Source organism: Oncorhynchus nerka, linkage group LG21, assembly GCF_034236695.1.
Source record: "Oncorhynchus nerka isolate Pitt River linkage group LG21, Oner_Uvic_2.0, whole genome shotgun sequence".
NCBI classification, from domain to species: Eukaryota; Metazoa; Chordata; class Actinopteri; order Salmoniformes; family Salmonidae; genus Oncorhynchus; species Oncorhynchus nerka.
This window is the reverse complement of record NC_088416.1, coordinates 35,518,800-35,536,866: the sequence shown is the minus strand read 5'-3', so window position 1 is coordinate 35,536,866 and position 18,067 is coordinate 35,518,800. Positions and strand designations below refer to the sequence as shown.

Below are 18,067 nucleotides of genomic sequence, written 5' to 3'. Positions count from 1 at the left end.
GTGGCAGCATCATGCTGTGGGAATGTTTTTCAGCAGCAGGGACTGGGAGACTAGTCAGGATCAAGGAAAAGATGAACGGAGCAAAGTACAAAAGTACAGAGAGATCCTTGATGAAAACCTGCTCCAGCGCGCTCAGGACCTCAGACTGGGGCGATGGTTCACCTTCCAACCTTAAGCACACGTCAAGACAATGCAGGAGTGGCTTCGGGACAAGTCTTTGAATGTCCTTGAGTGGCCCAGTCAGTGCCCAGACTTGAACTCGATTGAACATCTCTGGAGAGACCTGAAAATAGCTGTGCAGTAAAGCTCCCCATCCAACCTGACAGAGCTTGAGGATCTGCAGAGAAGAATGGGAGATACTCCTCAGATACAGGTGTGCCAAGCTTGTAGCATCATACCTTGGAAGACTTGAGGCTGTAAAAAAGTATTGAGTAAAGGGTCTGAATACTAGTTTTTCTTTTTTTATAAATTTGAAAAAATGTCTAAACCTGTTTTTGCTTTGGAATTATGGGGTATTGTGTGTAGATTGATGAGGGGGAGAAAACAATTGAATACATTTTTGAATAAGGCTGTAAAGTAACAAAATGTGGGGGGAAATCAAGGGGTCTGAATACGTTCCGAATGCACTGTGTATACAGTACCAGTCAAATGTTTGGACATACCTACTCATTCAAGGGTTTTTCTATATATTTACTATTTTCTACATTGTAGAATAATAGTGAAGGCATCAAAACTATGAGATAACTCATATGGAATCATGTAGTAACCACAAATCAAAATATATTTGATATTTGATATTCGTCAAAGTAGCCACCATTTTCCTTTGCACACTCTTGGCATTCTCTCAACCAGATTAATGAGGTAGTCACCTGGAATGCATTTCAATTAAAAGGTGTTCCTTGTTAAAAGTTCATTTGTGGATTTTTTTCCTTCTTAATGCGTTTGAGCCAATCAGTTGTGTTGTGACAAGGTGGGGGGTATACAGAGAATAGCCCTATTTGGTAAAAGACCAAATCCATATTATGGCAAGAACAGCTCAAATAAGCAAAGAGAAATGACAGTCCATCATTACTTTAAGACATGAAGGTCAGTCAATGCGGAACATTTCAAGAACTTTGAACGTTTCTTCAAGTGCATTTGCAAAAACCATCCAGCGCCATGATGAAACTGGCTCTCATGAGGACCGACACAGGAAAGGAAGACCCAGAGTTACCTCTACTGCAAAGGATAAGTTCATTAGAGTTACCAGCCTCAGAAATTGCAGCCCAAATAAACGCTTCAGAGTTCAAGTAACAGACACATCTCAACATCAACTGTTCAGAGGAGACTGTGTGAATCAGGCCTTCATGGTTTAATTGCTGCACAGAAACCACTACTAAAGGACACCAATAAGAAGAGACTTGCTTGGGCCAAGAAACACGAGCTTGAGGTTTGGGATGAGTTGGACCGCAGAGTGAAGGAAAAGCAGCCAACAAGTGCTCAGCATATGTGTGAACTCCTTCAAGACTGTTGGAAAAGCATTCCTCAAGAAGCTGGTTGAGAGAATGCCAAAAGTGTACAAAGCTGTCATCAAGGCAAAGGGTGGCTACTTTGAAGAATCTTAAATCTAAAATATATTTTGATTTGTTAACACTTTTTTTGGTTACTACATGATTCCCTATGTGTTATTTCATAGTTGTGATGTCTTCACTATTATTCTACAATGTAGAAAATAGTAAAAATAAAGAAAAACCCTTGAATGAGTAGGTGTGTCCAAATTATCAACTGGTACTGTATATATTTTTGGTTGTGCAGTACGGGAGCCCTGACAAAACATGAAAAAGGCTCCAAAAACACCCAAATACATCCTTTTAGAAACGGCAAAGCTCTCAGTATAGTGATGCAGGTCTTAAGGTGTGGTACACATGAAAATGTGTCTTCAAAAATGTAGATTTGGTTGTAATAAGGAGAACTTATCCTTTAACCCTGTCTGTCTCTCCAGTGAGTGTTAATGTGTCTATTAAGCCCTTCTCTCTCCCCAGGCCCAAGCCCATGACTCACCAGTTGTCCAGCCCTGATTTCCATGGTGAGGAGAAGAGCGAGCAGGTGACCAGCATTGGCCAAATCAAACCGGAACTCTACAGACTGCGTGGGGGCGACCAGGGGGAAGGGAAACCAGGGGACAATTGTGGCAAGATCAGCTTCCTCCTGCGCTACGCCTTCAAGTGAGTGAACCGATTCACTTAATTAATCCTCTTCACACCTCGGTCTGAGTGCACTGTTAAATATACATTACATTAAGGCTTAGACAGAGGATCAACAGCTGCTCTGTCATCACAGCTGAGTTAAGGTACTTGCCCTAGAAACTCTATCATTGCAGTGTCAAGTATCACACAATGGGCAGTTTTTATCACCCATATATATCTTTACATTATGGACTAAATAGTGTACACAAGATACAGTGCCTTGCGAAAGTATTCGGCCCCCTTGAACTTTGCGACCTTTTGCCACATTCCAGGCTTCAAACATAAAGATATAAAACTGTATTTTTTTGTGACGAATCAACAACAAGTGGGACACAATCATGAAGTGGAACGACATTTATTGGATATTTCAAACTTTTTTAACAAATCAAAAACTGAAAAATTGGGCGTGCAAAATTATTCAGCCCCTTTACTTTCAGTGCAGCAAACTCTCTCCAGAAGTTCAGTGAGGATCTCTGAATGATCCAATTTTGACCTAAATGACTAATGATGATAAATACAATCCACCTGTGTGTAATCAAGTCTCCGTATAAATGCACCTGCACTGTGATAGTCTCAGAGGTCCGTTAAAAGCGCAGAGAGCATCATGAAGAACAAGGAACACACCAGGCAGGTCCGAGATACTGTTGTGAAGAAGTTTAAAGCCGGATTTGGATACAAAAAGATTTCCCAAGCTTTAAACATCCCAAGGAGCACTGTGCAAGCGATAATATTGAAATGGAAGGAGTATCAGACCACTGCAAATCTACCAAGACCTGGCCGTCCCTCTTAACTTTCAGCTCATACAAGGAGAAGACTGATCAGAGATGCAGCCAAGAGGCCCATGATCACTCTGGATGAACTGCAGAGATCTACAGCTGAGGTGGGAGACTCTGTCCATAGGACAACAATCAGTCGTATATTGCACAAATCTGTCCTTTATGGAAGAGTGGCAAGAAGAAAGCCATTTCTTAAAGATATCCATAAAAAGTGTTGTTTAAAGTTTGCCACAAGCCACCTGGGAGACACACCAAACATGTGGAAGAAGGTGCTCTGGTCAGATGAAACCAAAATTGAACTTTTTGGCAACAATGCAAAACGTTATGTTTGGCGTAAAAGCAACACAGCTCATCACCCTGAACACACCATCCCCACTGTCAAACACGGTGGTGGCAGCATCATGGTTTGGGCCTGCTTTTCTTCAGCAGGGACAGGGAAGATGGTTAAAATTGATGGGAAGATGGATGGAGCCAAATACAGGACCATTCTGGAAGAAAACCTGATGGAGTCTGCAAAAGACCTGAGACTGGGACGGAGATTTGTCTTCCAACAAGACAATGATCCAAAACATAAAGCAAAATCTACAATGGAATGGTTCAAAAATAAACATATCCAGGTGTTAGAATGGCCAAGTCAAAGTCCAGACCTGAATCCAATCGAGAATCTGTGGAAAGATGCTCTCCATCCAACCTCACTGAGCTCGAGCTGTTTTGCAAGGAGGAATGGGAAAAAATGTCAGTCTCTCAATATGCAAAACTGATAGAGACATACCCCAAGCGACTTACAGCTGTAATCGCAGCAAAAGGTGGCGCTACAAAGTATTAACTTAAGGGGGCTGAATAATTTTGCACACCCAATTTTTCAGTTTTTGATTTGTTAAAAAAGTTTGAAATATCCAATAAATGTCGTTCCACTTCATGATTGTGTCCCACTTGTTGTTGATTCTTCACAAAAAAATACAGTTTTATATCTTTATGTTTGAAGCCTGAAATGTGGCAAAAGGTCGCAAAGTTCAAGAGGGCCGAATACTTTCGCAAGGCACTGTATATAGATGTATGTTGTAGGTTTTCTGCAGCACTGGCTCTGTTTATGTAAATGGTGGACATGCCCCCTCCGGAGGGTTGAAGATGGGAAGATGGAGGGAGGACAGAGAGGAGGGAGAGATCAGGGGCAGTGTAGTACAGTCTGCTAGGTCAATATCGGTCTCAGTCTATCTGTGGCTCTGTGGCTGCCTGGTGGAGTCCTTTCTTTCTGCCGTCACACAAAGAAACATTACAATGGAGAAAGAAAGTGCTGATGTTTGAAAAACAAGGGAGTGAGAGGCAGTTAGGGTCATGAATTATATATGGTGAGCTACTTTAAACAGCAGACCCTGTCAACACATAATAACACCAGACTTATAGCACGAATTACAGACACACAGAGGGAGGGAGGGAGGGAGGGAGGGAGGGAGGGAGGGAGGGAGGGAGGGGGAGGGAGAGGGAGGGAGGGAGAGAGGGAGGGAGGGAGGGAGGGAGGATGCTGTTGGTGTATCTCTACCTGTACCTACATGTATTTCTACCTCACGTCACAAGATCATTTGTTCTGCTCTGCTTTCTGACACACTGTGAATCTTTGTTAGAAAATCTAGAGAGAGAGGAGACAGACAGAGAGAGCGGGAGAGAGAGGGAGAGAGAGGGAGAGAGAGGGAGACAGACAGAGAGAGCAGGAGAGAGAGGGAGAGAGAGGGAGAGAGAGATAATGTGTCACCTTCTCTTCACACTGTTAGCACTGTGTGGGATAATTGTAATGTATTTACCATACATCAATGTTAACGTGCTAGACCCGAGCACATTTGGGGAATAGCAGTCAGGATAACAATGTCAATTTTCCCTCGGCCCTTTGGGAAATGTATTTTCTATTGACACTGTAGTTAAAAGCTGACACTAGTGCTGTGGGAATAGGGTGGTTTCCAGCCATTGAGGAATAGTATAGCGAATTTCCCTCTGACACATCAGTAATAGGTGTATTTTCTGCCGAGTGCTTCTGGGACCGTGTTAGTAGGCCGTCATTGTAAATAAGAATTTGTTCTTAACTGACTTGCGTAGCTAAATATATATATATTTTTTTAAAGGTTGTCTTTTGTTCCTGCTCTTTGTTGTCTTGATGTTCAAAGAGAGTAAGTAGAGAGTATGAACACTACAGTGTTTGTTGTTGTAATGAGGTAATGTTGTTGAATGTGACATGCCATCAGGGACAGCTTTTATACAGGACTCACCTGGCATTTTCAATTATGCTTTATAAAACTACACTGCTCAGAGTCATAAGGACTACAGTTCCCAACACGTACTGACAGTGTGTATCAACTTCCAAGTGGAAATGATACTGGACTTAAAGTAAGTAGATAGACTTAAGAAATACTAATTGGACATGTTTCTCTGATTAACGTGTTTATCCAATTGAAATATAACTTCCTAATTCACTAATGACGGTATTAATCTTATCCCTGATTTGATGTGATTGTAGGATTGGCATGTTTTCCTGATTTCCTTAATTGGACGTGATTGCATGATAAACATGAAACCTGATTGGATGCAATCGTGTCGTCAACAGGCTTATCTCAGTCCTGATTGGGCCAGATGATTAAACAGTGTGTTTGTCTGAGCTGCTATTGGCTATGGCCTGGTGGTGCTCTCTTCCCCAGAGTTCACGCTGTGCTCCTAAAGGCCCGTAATGAAGTGGTGACACGCTCGTTAATGCAGAATGACAGGGTATAATGAGGTCTGAGTAAAGGCCTGCCAGCCATCTTCACTCTCTTAATTAAATCCCTCATAAGTAGTTCTACAGACAGACCACTGGACGTAGGTGGTTTAGACGGACATCTTCGCGCGTGTGTGTGTATGCATGTGTATATGTGCCCGACTGTGTATGTGTGTGTGTGTGTGTGTGTGTGTGTGTGTGTGTGTGTGTGTGTGTGTGTGTGTGTGTGTGTGTGTGTGTGTGACCCAGACTGACCATAACACAGTGGAATAGCCTACTATGGGGAGTATTAATGGCTTGGCTTCTCTCCCTGGAACTGCTGGAGCCAATCTGTAGCTTTGTAGCAATGGATTATGCTACTTGTAGAAGTTGCTCTCATTCACAGATCTACCTTCCTCACATTCCCCATTAGTAGGGAGTAAACCTTTAAATCAGTGTCACGGGCTGCTTCATCCTAGACCTCAATGGATCCCCATCGACCCACTCCATAGATACAACATACTCTCCTAACCACTCCACTGTCTCTCTATCTACTCTGTCGCCCTATGTCTGTCCAGCTAAGTTTGACATATAGATTGTGTTGTGTGTGTGTGTCCCAGACGGTGAGTCTAACATAGATTGTATATGTGTGTCCTCGTCTGCAGTACAGAGCAGCTAGTGGTGAAGATCCTGAAGGCTGTAGACCTGGCTGCCAAGGACGCCAACGGCTTCTCAGACCCCTACGTCAAGATCTACCTTCTGCCAGACAGGAAGAAGAAGTTCCAGACCAAGGTAACACATTTATCAAGCCTGATCCCAGATCTGTTTGTGCCGTCTTGCCAATGACCATAAATACCTTGGAAGAGTGCAAACAGATCTGGGATCAGGCTGTCATTTATTACACTTGTCAGTTTTCACACAAATTGGGCTGGTTTTCAGTCCAGTTTGAAGGCACAGTAAAATACTAACCTGCCAAATGTGTAGTTTCACTCTGATGCCAATTGATAAATGTTCTATGTGAATCATCCATTGATGTCACTCAGAGATTTGTGTATTCATCACCACGAGAGATTTGTGCAGAGTTTCATTGCCGTTTCAAAAGTTGGGATTTTATTCTAAATTACTGTCAGTAATTTATTATAATTTATAAATGCGTAGTCTCCTCCCTTACACATTGGAAATAGCTGATATTTCGTTCAGCCTAATCTGAATAAATATGTTAGGCTGTCTAGCAGACTCTCTTGCAGACTCTCTAGCAGACTCTCTAGCAGACTCTCTTGCAGACTCTCTTGCAGACTCTCTAGCAGACTCTCTTGCAGACTCTCTAGCAGACTCTCTTGCAGACTCTTTTTGTCACGTTCTGACCCTAGTTATTGTGTTAATTGTTTGTTTTAGTTGGTCAGGACGTGAGTTGGGTGGGCATTCTATGTTTTGTGTGTCTAGGTTGTTTTTCTGTGTTCGGCCTAGTATGGTTCTCAATCAGAGGCAGGTGTCGTTAGTTGTCTCTGATTGAGAATCATGCTTAGGTAGCCTGGGTTTCACTGTTTGTTGGTGGGTGATTGTTTCCGTGTCTGTGTTTTACACCACATGGTACTGTTTTCAGTTTCGGTTATTCACGTCCCGTTTATTGTTTTTGTATGGAGTGTTCAGTTTATGTGTTTAAATAAATACCATGGACACTTACCACGCCGCATATTGGTCCTCTGATCCTTCTCGCTTCTCCTCTTCAGATGAAGCTCTCCCTCCTCAATTCCCCCCTCTCCTCTCTCCCACAGGTCCACAGAAAGACCCTAAACCCTATCTTCAACGAGACGTTCCAGTTCGGTGTCCCCCTGGCAGAGCTGCACTCCCGGAAGCTACACTTCTCTGTCTACGACTTTGACCGCTTCTCCAGACACGACCTGATTGGCCAGGTGGTTGTGGACAACCTTCTGGACTTCAGCGAGGGCACAGGGGAAAAGCCTGTCTGGAGGGACATAGTGGAGGGCACAGCGGTGAGAGAGAGAGCCCATGCCTGACACCATAATGCCAACGCAATGCCACCACTATGTTACCATGATGACACCACTATACCACTATAGTATCACCACTATGCCACTATAATGCCACCACTATGCCACTATAATGACACCATTATGCCGCTATAATGCCACCACTATGCCACTATAATGCTACCACAATACCACCACTATGCCACTATAATGCCACCGATATGCCACTATAATGCCACCACTATGTCACTATAATGCCACCATTATGACACTATAATGCCACCACTATACCACAACTATGCCACTACAATGCTACCACTATACCACCACTATGCCACCACTATGCCACTATAATGACACCACTATGCCACTATAATGCCACCACTATGCCACTATAATGTCACCACTATACCACCACTATGCCACTAGAATGCCACTATAATTTCACCACTATGCCACCAATATGCCACTTTAATGCCACCACTGTACCACCACAATACCACTATAATGCCACCACTATGCCACTATAATGCCACCACTATGCCACTATAATGTCACCACTATACCACCACTATGCCACTATAATGCCACTATAATGTCACCACTATACCACCACTATGCCACCAATATGCCACCACTATGCCACTATAATGCCACCACTATGCCACTATAATGCCACTATAATGCTACCACTATACCACCACTATGCCACTATAATGCCACTATAATGTCACCACTATGCCACCACTATAATGCCACTATAATTCCACCATATGCCACTGTAATGCCACTATAATTACACCATATGCCACTATAATGCCACTGCTATGCCACTATAATGCCACTATAATGCAACCGCTATACCACTATAATGCCATTGCTATGTCACTATAATGCCATTGCTATGCCACTATAATGCCACCGCTATGCCACCTTATGCCACTGCTATGCCACTATAATGCCCCTTATGCCACCTTATGCCACTGCTGTGCCACTATAATGCCATTGCTATGTCACTATGATGCCATTGCTATGCCACTATAATGCCATTGCTATGCCACTATAATGCCACCGCTATGCCACTATGCTACCACCATGAACACTGGCTGTGCCGAGCCACTGTAATTATACCACCACTATAATGCCACTATAATGCCACTATAATTCCACCATATGTCACTATAATGCTACTGCTATGCCACCTTATGCCACCATATGCCACTGTAATGCCACTATAATGCCACTGCTATCCACTATAATGCCACCACTATGCCACTATAATGTTGCCTCTATGCCACTATAATTATACCACCACTATAATGCCACCGCTATGCCACTGCTATGCCACTATAATGCCTCCGCTATGCCACTGTAATACCACTGCTATGCCACCTTATGCCACTATAATGCCACTACTATACCACTATAATGCCATTGCTATGCCACTATAATGCCATTGCTATGCCACTATAATGCCATTGCTATGCCACCTTATGCCATTGCTATGCCACTATAATGCCACTACTATGCCACTATAATGCAACCGCTTTGCCACTATAATGCCACCGCTATGCCACTATAATGCCACTGCTATGCCACTATAATGCCATTGCTATGCCACTATAATACCACCACTATAATGCCACTATAATGCCATTGCTATGCCACTATAATGCCACTACTATGCCACTATAATGCCATTGCTATGCCACTATAATGCAACTGCTTTGCCACTATAATGCCACCGATACTGCCACTACTATGCCACTATACTGCCGCCGCTATGCCACTATAATGCCACTGCTATGCCACCTTATGCCACCATATGCCACTATAATGCCACTATAATGCCATTGCTATGCCACCTTATGCCACCATATGCCACTATAATGTCACTATAATGCCACTACTATGCCACTATAATGCCATTGCTATGCCACTATAATGCCTCCGCTATGCCACTATAATGCCACTGCTATGCCACCTTATGCCACCATATGCCACTATAATGCCACTATAATGCCATTGCTATGCCACCTTATGCCACCATATGCCACTATAATGCCACTCCTATGCCACTATAATGCCATTGCTATGCCACTATAATGCCATTGCTATGCCACTATAATGCCACCGCTATGCCATTATAATGCCACTATAATGCCACTATAATGACGCGGCTATGCCACTATAATGCCACTGCTATGACACTATAATGCCACTGCTATGCCACCTTATGCCACCATATGACACTATAATGCCACTATAATGCCACTGCTATGCCACTATAATGCCATTGCTATGCCACTATAATGCCACTGCTATGCCACCTTATGCCACTATAATGCCACTATAATGCCACTACTATGCCACTATAATGCCATTGCTATGCCACTATAATGCCATTGCTATGCCATTATAATGCCATTGCTATGCCACTATAATGCCACTGCTATGCCACTATAATGCCACTATAATGCCACTACTATGCCACTATAATGCCATTGCTATGCCACTATAATGCCACTATAATGCCACTACTATGCCACTATAATGCCATTGCTATGCCACTATAATGCCACTGCTATGCCACTATAATGCAACTGCTATGCCACTATAATGCCACTACTATGCCACTATAATGCCACTGCTATGCCACTATAATGCCATTGCTATGCCACTATAATGCCACTGCTATGCCACCTTATGCCACTATAATGCCACTATAATGCCACTACTATGCCACTATAATGCCATTGCTATGCCACTATAATGCCATTGCTATGCCACTATGATGCCACCGCTATGCCATTATAATGCCACTATAATGCCACTATACTGCAACCGCTTTGCCACTATAATGACGCGGCTATGCCACTATAATGCCACTGCTATGACACTATAATGCCACTGCTATGCCACCTTATGCCACCATATGACACTATAATGCCACCACTATGCCACTATAATGTCACCACTATACCACCACTATGCCACTAGAATGCCACTATAATTTCACCACTATGCCACCAATATGCCACTTTAATGCCACCACTGTACCTCCACAATACCACTATAATGCCACCACTATGCCACTATAATGCCACCACTATGCCACTATAATGTCACCACTATACCACCACTATGCCACTATAATGCCACTATAATGTCACCACTATACCACCACTATGCCACCAATATGCCACCACTATGCCACTATAATGCCACCACTATGCCACTATAATGCCACTATAATGCTACCACTATACCACCACTATGCCACTATAATGCCACTATAATGTCACCACTATGCCACCACTATAATGCCACTATAATTCCACCATATGCCACTGTAATGCCACTATAATTACACCATATGCCACTATAATGCCACTGCTATGCCACTATAATGCCACTATAATCCGCTATACCACTATAATGCCATTGCTATGTCACTATAATGCCATTGCTATGCCACTATAATGCCACCGTTATGCCACCTTATGCCACTGCTATGCCACTATAATGCCATATGCCACCTTATGCCACTGCTATGCCACTATAATGCCATTGCTATGTCACTATAATGCCATTGCTATGCCACTATAATGCCATTGCTATGCCACTATAATGCCACCGCTTATGCCACTATGCTACCACCATGAACACTGGCTGTGCCGAGCCACTGTAATTATACCACCACTATAATGCCACTATAATGCCACTATAATTCCACCATATGTCACTATAATGCTACTGCTATGCCACCTTATGCCACCATATGCCACTGTAATGCCACTATAATGCCACTGCTATCCACTATAATGCCACCACTATGCCACTATAATGTTGCCTCTATGCCACTATAATTATACCACCACTATAATGCCACCGCTATGCCACCGCTATGCCACTATAATGCCTCCGCTATGCCACTATAATACCACTGCTATGCCACCTTATGCCACTATAATGCCACTATAATGCCACTACTATACCACTATAATGCCATTGCTATACCACTATAATGCCATTGCTATGCCACTATAATGCCATTGCTATGCCACCTTATGCCACTGCTATGCCACTATAATGCCATTGCTATGCCACTATAATGCCACTACTATGCCACTATAATGCAACCGCTTTGCCACTATAATGCCACCGCTATGCCACTATAATGCCACTGCTATGCCACTATAATGCCATTGCTATGCCACTATAATACCACCACTATAATGCCACTATAATGCCATTGCTATGCCACTATAATGTTTACTATGCCACTATAATGCCATTGCTATGCCACTATCTGCAACTGCTTTGCCACTATAATGCCACCGCTATGCCACTATACTGCCACTACTATGCCACATATTGCCGCCGTTATGCCACTATAATGCCACTGCTATTGTTATGCCACCATATGCCACTATAATGCCACTATAATGCCATTGCTATTATGCCACCATATGCCACTATAATGCCACTATAATGCCACTACTATGCCACTATAATGCCATTGCTATGCCACTATAATGCCTCCGCTATGCCACTATAATGCCACTGCTATGCCACCTTATGCCACCATATGCCACTATAATGCCACTATAATGCCATTGCTATGCCACCTTATGCCACCATATGCCACTATAATGCCACTCCTATGCCACTATAATGCCATTGCTATGCCACTATAATGCCACCGCTATGCCATTATAATGCCACTATAATGCCACTATAATGCAACCGCTTTGCCACTATAATGACGCGGCTATGCCACTATAATGCCACTGCTATGACACTATAATGCCACTGCTATGACACTATAATGCCACTGCTATGCCACCTTATGCCACCATATGACACTATAATGCCACTATAATGCCACTGCTATGCCACTATAATGCCACTGCTATGACACTATAATGCCACTGCTATGCCACCTTATGCCACCATATGACACTATAATGCCACTATAATGCCACTGCTATGCCACTATAATGCCATTGCTATGCCACTATAATGCCACTGCTATGCCACCTTATGCCACTATAATGCCACTATAATGCCACTACTATGCCACTATAATGCCATTGATATGCCATTATAATTCCATTGCTATGCCACTATAATGCCACTGCTATGCCACTATAATGCCACTATAATGCCACTACTATGCCACTATAATGCCATTGCTATGCCACTATAATGCCATTGCTATGCCACTATAATGCCACTGCTATGCCACCTTATGCCACTATAATGCCACTATAATGCCACTACTATGCCACTATAATGCCATTGCTATGCCACTATAATGCCAATGCTATGCCACTATGATGCCACCGCTATGCCATTATAATGCCACTATAATGCCACTATACTGCAATGCCACTATATAATGCCACTACAATGCCACTGCTATGACACTATAATGCCACTGCTATGCCACCTTATGCCACCATATGACACTATAATGCCACTATAATGCCACCGATATGCCACTATAATGCCATTGCTATGCCACTATAATGCCATTGCTATGCCACTATAATGCCACCATTATGCCACTATAATGCCACCGCTATGCCATTATAATGCCACTATAATGCCACTATAATGCCACTATAATGCCACTGCTATGCCACTATGCCACCATATGCCACTATAATGCCACTATAATGCCACCACTATGCCACTATAATGCCATTGCTATGCCACTATAATGCCTCCGCTATGCCACTATAATGCCACTGCTATGCCACCTTATGCCACCATATGCCACTATAATGCCACTATAATGCCATTGCTATGCCACCTTATGCCACCATATGCCACTATAATGCCACCCTATGCCACTATAATGCCATTGCTATGCCACTATAATGCCATTGCTATGCCACTATAATGCCACCACTATGCCATTATAATGCCACTATAATGCCACTATAATGCAACCGCCACTATAATGACGTGCTATGCCACTATAATGCCACTGCTATGACACTATAATGCCACTGCTATGCCACCTTATGCCACCATATGACACTATAATGCCACTATAATGCCACTGCTATGCCACTATAATGCCATTGCTATGCCACTATAATGCCATTGCTATGCCACTATAATGCCACTGCTATGCCACCTTATGCCACTATAATGCCACTACTATGCCACTATAATGCCATTGCTATGCCATTATAATGCCATTGCTATGCCACTATAATGCCACTGCTATGCCACTATAATGCCACTATAATGCCACTACTATGCCACTATAATGCCATTGCTATGCCACTATAATGCCACTGCTATGCCACTATAATGCCACTATAATGCAACCGCTATACCACTATAATGCCATTGCTATGTCACTATAATGCCATTGCTATGCCACTATAATGCCACCGCTATGCCACCTTATGCCACTGCTATGCCACTATAATGCCACCGCTATGCCACCTTATGCCACTGCTATGCCACTATAATGCCATTGCTATGTCACTATAATGCCATTGCTATGCCACTATAATGCCATTGCTATGCCACTATAATGCCACCGCTATGCCACTATGCTACCACCATGAACACTGGCTGTGCCGAGCCACTGTAATTATACCACCACTATAATGCCACTATAATGCCACTATAATTCCACCATATGTCACTATAATGCTACTGCTATGCCACCTTATGCCACCATATGCCACTGTAATGCCACTATAATGCCACTGCTATCCACTATAATGCCACCACTATGCCACTATAATGTTGCCTCTATGCCACTATAATTATACCACCACTATAATGCCACCGCTATGCCACCGCTATGCCACTATAATGCCTCCGCTATGCCACTATAATACCACTGCTATGCCACCTTATGCCACTATAATGCCACTATAATGCCACTACTATACCACTATAATGCCATTGCTATGCCACTATAATGCCATTGCTATGCCACTATAATGCCACTGCTATGCCACCTTATGCCACTATAATGCCACTATAATACCACTGCTATGCCACTATAATGCCATTGCTATGCCACTATAATGCCATTGCTATGCCACTATAATGCCACTATAATGCCACTACTATACCACTATAATGCCATTGCTATGCCACTATAATGCCATTGCTATGCCACTATAATGCCACTGCTATGCCACCTTATGCCACTATAATGCCACTATAATACCACTGCTATGCCACTATAATGCCATTGCTATGCCACTATAATGCCATTGCTATGCCACTATAATGCCACCGCTATGCCACTATAATGCCACCGCTATGCCATTATAATGCCACTATAATGCCACTATAATGCCACTATAATGCCACTGCTATGCCACCTTATGCCACCATATGCCACTATAATGCCACTATAATGCCACTACTATGCCACTATAATGCCATTGCTATGCCACTATAATGCCTCCGCTATGCCACTATAATGCCACTGCTATGCCACCTTATGCCACCATATGCCACTATAATGCCACTATAATGCCATTGCTATGCCACCTTATGCCACCATATGCCACTATAATGCCACTCCTATGCCACTATAATGCCATTGCTATGCCACTATAATGCCATTGCTATGCCACTATAATGCCACTGCTATGCCACCTTATGCCACTATAATGCCACTATAATGCCACTACTATGCCACTATAATGCCATTGCTATGCCACTATAATGCCAATGCTATGCCACTATGATGCCACCGCTATGCCATTATAATGCCACTATAATGCCACTATACTGCAACCGCTTTGCCACTATAATGACGCGGCTATGCCACTATAATGCCACTGCTATGACACTATAATGCCACTGCTATGCCACCTTATGCCACCATATGACACTATAATGCCACTATAATGCCACTGCTATGCCACTATAATGCCATTGCTATGCCACTATAATGCCATTGCTATGCCACTATAATGCCACCGCTATGCCACTATAATGCCACCGCTATGCCATTATAATGCCACTATAATGCCACTATAATGCCACTATAATGCCACTGCTATGCCACCTTATGCCACCATATGCCACTATAATGCCACTATAATGCCACTACTATGCCACTATAATGCCATTGCTATGCCACTATAATGCCTCCGCTATGCCACTATAATGCCACTGCTATGCCACCTTATGCCACCATATGCCACTATAATGCCACTATAATGCCATTGCTATGCCACCTTATGCCACCATATGCCACTATAATGCCACTCCTATGCCACTATAATGCCATTGCTATGCCACTATAATGCCATTGCTATGCCACTATAATGCCACCGCTATGCCATTATAATGCCACTATAATGCCACTATAATGCAACCGCTTTGCCACTATAATGACGCGGCTATGCCACTATAATGCCACTGCTATGACACTATAATGCCACTGCTATGCCACCTTATGCCACCATATGACACTATAATGCCACTATAATGCCACTGCTATGCCACTATAATGCCATTGCTATGCCACTATAATGCCACTGCTATGCCACCTTATGCCACTATAATGCCACTACTATGCCACTATAATGCCATTGCTATGCCACTATAATGCCATTGCTATGCCATTATAATGCCATTGCTATGCCACTATAATGCCACTGCTATGCCACTATAATGCCACTATAATGCCACTACTATGCCACTATAATGCCATTGCTATGCCACTATAATGCCACTGCTATGCCACTATAATGCCACTATAATGCAACCGCTATACCACTATAATGCCATTGCTATGTCACTATAATGCCATTGCTATGCCACTATAATGCCACCGCTATGCCACCTTATGCCACTGCTATGCCACTATAATGCCACCGCTATGCCACCTTATGCCACTGCTATGCCACTATAATGCCATTGCTATGTCACTATAATGCCATTGCTATGCCACTATAATGCCATTGCTATGCCACTATAATGCCACCGCTATGCCACTATGCTACCACCATGAACACTGGCTGTGCCGAGCCACTGTAATTATACCACCACTATAATGCCACTATAATGCCACTATAATTCCACCATATGTCACTATAATGCTACTGCTATGCCACCTTATGCCACCATATGCCACTGTAATGCCACTATAATGCCACTGCTATCCACTATAATGCCACCACTATGCCACTATAATGTTGCCTCTATGCCACTATAATTATACCACCACTATAATGCCACCGCTATGCCACCGCTATGCCACTATAATGCCTCCGCTATGCCACTATAATACCACTGCTATGCCACCTTATGCCACTATAATGCCACTATAATGCCACTACTATACCACTATAATGCCATTGCTATGCCACTATAATGCCATTGCTATGCCACTATAATGCCACTGCTATGCCACCTTATGCCACTATAATGCCACTATAATACCACTGCTATGCCACTATAATGCCATTGCTATGCCACTATAATGCCATTGCTATGCCACTATAATGCCACCGCTATGCCACTATAATGCCACCGCTATGCCATTATAATGCCACTATAATGCCACTATAATGCCACTATAATGCCACTGCTATGCCACCTTATGCCACCATATGCCACTATAATGCCACTATAATGCCACTACTATGCCACTATAATGCCATTGCTATGCCACTATAATGCCTCCGCTATGCCACTATAATGCCACTGCTATGCCACCTTATGCCACCATATGCCACTATAATGCCACTATAATGCCATTGCTATGCCACCTTATGCCACCATATGCCACTATAATGCCACTCCTATGCCACTATAATGCCATTGCTATGCCACTATAATGCCATTGCTATGCCACTATAATGCCACCGCTATGCCATTATAATGCCACTATAATGCCACTATAATGCAACCGCTTTGCCACTATAATGACGGCTATGCCACTATAATGCCACTGCTATGACACTATAATGCCACTGCTATGCCACCTTATGCCACCATATGACACTATAATGCCACTATAATGCCACTGCTATGCCACTATAATGCCATTGCTATGCCACTATAATGCCATTGCTATGCCACTATAATGCCACTGCTATGCCACCTTATGCCACTATAATGCCACTACTATGCCACTATAATGCCATTGCTATGCCACTATAATGCCATTGCTATGCCATTATAATGCCATTGCTATGCCACTATAATGCCACTGCTATGCCACTATAATGCCACTATAATGCCACTACTATGCCACTATAATGCCATTGCTATGCCACTATAATGCCACTGCTATGCCACTATAATGCCACTATAATGCAACCGCTATACCACTATAATGCCATTGCTATG

At 43.1% G+C, this 18,067-nt stretch overlaps 1 protein-coding gene across 1 annotated transcript in view; it reads left to right on the top strand.

Annotated features, from left to right (window-relative positions):
• Nucleotides 1-18,067, top strand: part of LOC115126261 (synaptotagmin-C-like) — a 41,789-nt gene that overhangs the window by 9,803 nt on the left and 13,919 nt on the right. Inside the window, exons 4-6 of the mRNA XM_065006690.1 lie at nt 2,022-2,204; nt 6,386-6,512; nt 7,496-7,714. Of these exons, the coding sequence (XP_064862762.1) occupies nt 2,022-2,204; nt 6,386-6,512; nt 7,496-7,714 (529 nt within the window). The remainder of the gene's footprint in view (nt 1-2,021; nt 2,205-6,385; nt 6,513-7,495; nt 7,715-18,067) is intronic.